Source organism: Chiloscyllium plagiosum, unplaced genomic scaffold, assembly GCF_004010195.1.
Source record: "Chiloscyllium plagiosum isolate BGI_BamShark_2017 unplaced genomic scaffold, ASM401019v2 scaf_23464, whole genome shotgun sequence".
In the NCBI taxonomy this organism is placed as follows: Eukaryota; Metazoa; Chordata; class Chondrichthyes; order Orectolobiformes; family Hemiscylliidae; genus Chiloscyllium; species Chiloscyllium plagiosum.
The window spans coordinates 73-6317 of NW_025200070.1; the positions used below are offsets into that span (position 1 = coordinate 73).

Genomic DNA, 6245 nt, shown 5'->3' on the forward strand with positions numbered 1-6245 from the left:
CATATCAGTAAATTATTAAAACTTTCCCAATCTGGTCAAATCCATGATGTGTAGAAACATTTTCTCTGGATCCACATTTTCAAATCCTATTAGAATTTTTAAAAATTCTAACAGGTTAGCCTCAGTCTTCTCTTTTCCAAAGAAATGATTCACAACCTGTTCAATCATTTCTAAAAGTGCTAAATTCTGATAGAACATAGAACATTACAGCGCAGTACAGACCCTTCGGCCCTCGATATTGCACCGACCTGTGAAACCAATCTGAAGCCCATCTAACCTATACTATTCCATTTTCATCCATATGTGTATCCAATGACCATTTAAATGCCCTGAAAGTTGGCGAGTCTACTACAGCTGTAGGCAGGCCATTCCATGCCCCACCTATTCTCTGAGGAAAGAAACAACCTCTGATATCTGTCCTATATTTATCACCCCTCACTTTAAAGCTATGTCTCCTTGTGCTAGCCATCACCGTCTGAGGAAAAAGGCTGTCACTGTCCAGCCTATCTAACCCTCTGATTATCTTACATGTCTCAGTTAAGTCACCTCTCAACCTTCTTCTCTCTCATGAAAATATCCAGGTTAGTTCATGCAATATCTATTTATAATATGGAGACTGGAATTCTGCCCAGTGCAATTCTGAATGGTTACAATTCTGTACAAAATATAGAACAAAGTAAGATCATAACTACCTGAATGTGGGACAATGTTTTCTCATAATCACTTTTGACACTTTCACATTCCTTCTTCTTCTCCTGAATTGGCTTCAGGGAGGTTTCCAGTTCCTCCTGAACAAAACCATCAATTAATTAGCACGTTTTCAGAAAAACAATCCCCAAAAATGAAACATCATTAAATTGAAATTTATAATGGGCATAGCTTTAGGATGATTGGGGGAATGATTAAATCAAGTCTGAGAAAAACATTCATTCAATTAGTGGCATTTGTCTGGAATTTGCGGCCTAGTATGATTGTGAAGGCATGAGAGATGTTGTAACCTGCAAGACTATGGGTCAGGTGCTGGAAGATGGGATCAGTATGGGTGGCTGTAAATTTGTGTTCAGACTGAATGGCCTCTTTCTGCCAGAACTTTCTCTGGTTTTATTGAACAAAGGTCATAAAACTACAAATGTTGCTTCATGGGGTTCAGTGTAACAAACACAGCCAGAGAAGTCGTAAATGAAACTCACTCTGGAGAGGTGATGCATTGGGAGAGAATCCACAATGACTAGTCAGACACTGAGAGGTGTAGAGGCACAGAAGGACTTTAGAGAACCTGTCCACAGGTCCTTGAAGGTAGCAACACAGGAAGGTAAGGTTATTAATGAGATATGGAAACTTTATTTAATGGCCAGTGGATAAACTATAAGAGCAGGATGGATACATTTGAATTGTAGAAATCATTAATAAGGGCACAGCTAGAACACTGAACCCCGTTCTGCTCACCACATTACAGGAAGGATAGGCCCACATCACAGCAGTGTGTGACCATGGAGAATTGTACACACAAGAAAAGATGAAATAAACCAGGCCTATTTCCATCGGGATGGGGCAGACTGAGGAGATCGAATTGAGCTTTACGTAATTATGAAGGGCACTGAGAAATTGGATAGGAAGGACATATCTTCCTGAGCAGAGATTTCATTGATCGAGTCAGTGGAATTGCTGAAAGAATTAGCTGGAAACTGAGATATCTTTTCACCCAGTTTGGGTTTCACTGCCTGAAAATGTGGGAGAGACAGAAACCCTTGTCACAGTGTGACAATGCTGTCACTTTAAGAGGTTATTTGTCCTGGCTTTTTTGAAGAGAGGTTGTAAGGCAAAGGTACTGGACTAGCTACTGAAGACCTTGTGAGTAAACAGCTTGGGGGACATTGGGTTTTTTTTACCAGCCTGAATGGGTGTGGCCAGCTCTCCTCTCTCTGGGTTTTGGTTTTTTCAGTTACATTAGAAGATATTAGGGTCTCAAAAGAAACTTCAGTGAACGTCGCTTCACTGCTACTTTCTCTACATCTTCTCGAGATGTTGTTTTTCTCTTTAATTGGAGAACTACATGTGAGAATCCGTGTCTGAATTTTCCATTTTCCAAGGGGTGTGTTTATTGGATTTTCCGACATTGGAACAGTTAATTAGTAATATTCGTTGCATCTATTATTAAGTTATTCTAAATTCCTCTTTCTTTGGTTGTATTTTAATGAAACTGTTTAAATAAGTTGTGCTTTGCTGAACATCGAGTAGTTTGACCAGTTGCATCAGATTTATGGGCGGTATGGTGGCTCAGTAGTTAGCACTGCAGCCTCACAGGGTCCTGGGTTTGATTCCAGCCTCAGGTGACTGTCTGTGCGGAGTTTGCACATTCTCCCCATATCTGCGTGGGTTTCCTCTGGGTGCTCCAGTTTCCTCCTACAATCCAAAGATATACAGGTTCGGTGAGTTGCCCATAGTGTTCAGCAATGTTTAGGTTAGGTGCATTAGTCAACGGTAAATGTAGAGTAATAGGGTCAGGGAATGGGTCTGGGTGGGTTACTCTTTGTAGTGTCAGTGTGGACTTGTTGGGCCAAATGGCCTGTTTCTGCACTGTAGGGAGTCTTAAAAAAACATGTTCTTCTAAAGATCTGGTACAGACACTGTGTAATTGCCTTTAAAATAAGAAAAAGTTAGAGTCTGGGCTATCTTCTTAAAATATTTAAAGGGGGTCCGGTCTGGTCCATAAAAACAGTCAAAACATTTTCCAAGGCTCCAGAACAGACGCTGGAAAGTGGGATCAGGACTGATGGCTCTTTATCTGCCAGCACAGATACAATAGGCTGAGCAGACACATTGGAGCAGGAGTAGGCCAGTCAGCCCCTCAGGCCGTGCTGTGCTATTCTAGATCAGGGCGAATCATGTACATCAGTGCTATTTTCCTGCACTATCCCCATATCCCCATGATGTCATCACTATCTAGAAATCTCTGGATCTGTGTCTTGAACATACTCAATGACTGAGTTTCCACAGGTCTGTGGGGTGCAGAATTCCAAAATTCACCACCGTCTGAATGGTCTCCCTCTGTGCTGTAAATTTCTGTGTTTCTGTTGTTGTTGGTGGTGTTCCTTGTCCCTGATTCATGGGGTTTCTGCTGAATTTAGTTCCCACAAGTCCTTCATGTGCCTGATACCACGCTCCCTGCACTAACAGCTCTGCTCAGAACTCGGTCACAGCAGGAGCCACCAAGGAGGACAGCGGGACTCCAGCCTGGGATTATTCACTGTCACAGCAGACTTCTCCAATGGGTTATGGAGCAGTAAAGAGAGGCAGCAGGTCCCTGTCCAAGTGAGGCAGCCTGGCTGGATAAAGGCACAGGCGTGGTCTGAGACAGACATGAGGGGGTTTACACAACAGGAGTGTGAAATGAAAAGGGCCAGATGATGGTGGGAAGGGGGAAAGGCATCGGCAAGGAAGAAAACTTAAAGGATGTGGTTGGAGAGAGTTGGAAGAAGCAGAGTGGAGAGTTTCACTGATGGGATATGGGGGACAAGGAAGGGGGGGAGTTACATATTCAGAGTGAGAAACTGAATTGGATGATGAGGCTGTTGGTAAGGGCGAGAGAGTGGGGGTGTTGGACAAGGGGCAGTGTCAAGGTTAGGCTGGATGGATCTGAGCTTGGAGGTGGTGATGCTCAGGGAAGTCACTGGAAATTCTGAAATAGGGCACAGTGACAGGGGGAGTGAGGAGCATGGCAGAGGGTGGGGAACAGAGGAAAGGATTAGATCATCAAGTGTCAAGGTTACAAACTCCTTTCACATGGCCTCCTAAATGTTAAACGTTCCAAATTCTTGTTTTAAAACATCTCTCTGGCCTTGTCTTCCCTGTTTCTCTGGAATGTCCTTCAGCCTCACAATCCTGTCAGACACCGGCTGTCATCAAATTCTGAACATCCCTGATTTTCATCACTCCCCCATTGGTGGCTGAACCTTTAGCAGCCAGGACCCCAAGCTTCTGGAAAATTCTCCCAAAATCTCTTCATCTCTCTCTCTCTCTCTCTCTCTCTGTCTCCCCCTCTCCCTCAGGAGGATAAACCTCTCCCTGTTTGACCAAGCTTCTGGCTATGGCCCTCATGTCACCTGATGTGGTTTGGTGTCTAAGTTTACTTCATAACATTCCCGGTAAGGGCCTTCGCAAGTTTTCTGACATTAAAACACTGAATAAATATAAATTTTCATTGTTGTTCTAAAGTGAAAAAAATAATCCAATTGCTAAGTAATTGAAGGGTAATTAGTGAAAGATGGTCAAACTTGAATCTCTGAATGTTCCCTGTTCAGGATTCCATTCTCTGTTTTCATCACCTCCTCTAATCCAATTCTGGCCTCTTGAACACCCCCATTTTAATCACTCCCCCATCGGTGTCGCCACCTTTTGCATTCCAGGCCCTGAGCTTCGAGAGTGTTCTCTCTCAACCTCTCTCTCTCTCTCTCCCCCTTTCTCTTTCTCTTTCAGGAAAATAAACTTTTCCTCTTTGACCAAGTCTCTGATCATTGTTCTAACATCATCTGATGTGACTCAATGTCCAATGTAATTGTAGAATATTCCTCTGAAATACCTTATGATGTTTTATTAGATTAAAAGCATTGGATAATTGTCAGTTTTTGTTGTCATTGTAAAAGGTAGCTTTGACTAAAGGAAATCTACAACCCTCTGTCATTGATCAGAAGGAAAAAGATTTACTAAGTAGTTGAATAATAATCATTGTGAGACATGCAAACCTGAGTCTTTGAATGATCCCTGCAGGATTCTGCATTTTATTTTACTCAGTGTCTCCTCACCTTAAACTCTTCAGCAGCTTCTTCCACTGGCAGCACCTCATGGTTTTGATGACTTTTTGAAGACTGGCAAATGTGACAGATGAGTTGATTATCAGTTTTACAGAATAATTTCAGTTTCTCCTTGTGTCGGCTGCATTCCTGCTGAATTTCACCACCTTCACCGCTTTTCACAAATGATTCCACGATGTTGGAGAGAATGCGGTGGGCTCTCAGGGTCCTCGAGGAAGTCTCCTTTCTACAGACAGGACAGCAGGCAGTGTCCGCTTTCTCCCAGTACTGGGTCACACAGGATCGACAGAAGCTGTGATCACAGTCGAGTAAGACAGGATCTTTATACAGATCATGGCAGACAGCACAGGAAAGATCATCTTCCATCGTGAAGGATTAATCTCTGTGCTTTGTGCTCAAAGTAAAATGGTGATCAGTGTTCAGTGAAATACTTTCAGTTTCATTTCCTGATTCCAGCAGCAACATTATAAACAGATTCCAGAAAAAGGCAGGGCAAGGTAGGAAGATAAACAGATCACAGATAAACAAGATTGGTTCATTAATTTTTAACCAGGTGTGGGAAATAAGAAATGTAGTTTTCTGCAAGCGTTATAGAAATGTAATTGTTGTAAGTGCTGGTGGAGTGTAATTTCTGTAGAAAGGGAAAGGGGTAAGACATTATACAAACGGTCATGGAATTCTTGTAGCATGTAGCATACTTAAGGCTAAGACTTTAATGAATATAAGGGGTCTTTTAAAGAAGTAGTTTTAAAGAAAATAGTTTGAAGCTCAGAAATAATTATGGAGTGTTGTCACTGACCACAAAAGAAGAAGAAAGGGCATTTTCACAATAAAGCTTACAGTAACAGAACAAGGAATGCAGACATCCAAGGACAGCCTGGTACATAAAGAAGGAAAGAGAAAAACAAGTGAAGTAATTATCTTAAGGTTAGTCACAAGTAAAGGCCAAATAAGGGAATGAGATGAAATAAATGATTATGATAGGGTAAGAATAGGGAAAGGGGATGTGAGCCTGCAACACACAAACTGTATAAAAATGTTTGCATAACTGATATCTTTGCTCTTTTTGCCAGGTTAGCGGGGTGCCAGGACTTGCAAGTTCATAATAAATTGTCCTTGTTTCCATGGCTTTGTCTCCGGCTGATTTATAAGTGAGTTTTGTTTCTAACAATTTGGGGGCCTCGTCCAGGATCCAAAACTCCGACCGCTCGACACTCGTGGGACGATGGGGGAGGTGCACCTCGCCAATTTCGGCGATCTCTTACTCCCTTGTTTGCCGCTTGCGGTTTGGGCGAGTATGAGCCGGACTGGGAGACCCTGGAAACAAGGAGGGGTTTTGCAGTGACCATAAGAGCTGCAGGTATTGCCGCGCAGGTTAGGAGCCGGCTGCGACCAGGTAACTCTGTGCACAGACTAAGGTAAGAAAAGTGACCT

The 6245-nt window shown here is 42.7% G+C and overlaps 1 protein-coding gene across 1 annotated transcript; it reads right to left on the minus strand.

Moving 5' to 3' along the window:
• Positions 1 to 632: 632 nt before the first annotated feature.
• On the minus strand, positions 633 to 6055 carry LOC122546065 (E3 ubiquitin-protein ligase TRIM52-like). Its single transcript, XM_043684898.1, has 2 exons — positions 4803 to 6055; positions 633 to 788 (listed from the first exon to the last, which is right to left on the minus strand). The coding sequence occupies exons 1-2, from the start codon at positions 5175 to 5177 to the stop codon at positions 648 to 650; spliced, it is 516 nt and encodes a 171-aa protein (XP_043540833.1). The 5' UTR covers positions 5178 to 6055; the 3' UTR covers positions 633 to 647.
• Positions 6056 to 6245: the final 190 nt, after the last annotated feature.

What these genes read in the sequence shown, in the direction of transcription:
- LOC122546065 (XM_043684898.1), bottom strand. Translation starts at nt 5,177, where the DNA reads ATGGAAGATGATCTTTCCTGTGCTGTCTGCCATGATCTGTATAAAGAT. An exon ending in AAGCTGCTGAAGAGTTTAAG is followed by an intron (nt 789 to 4,802) that starts GTGAGGAGACAC and finishes GGTTTTGTTCAG; the next exon opens with GAGGAACTGGAAACCTCCCT.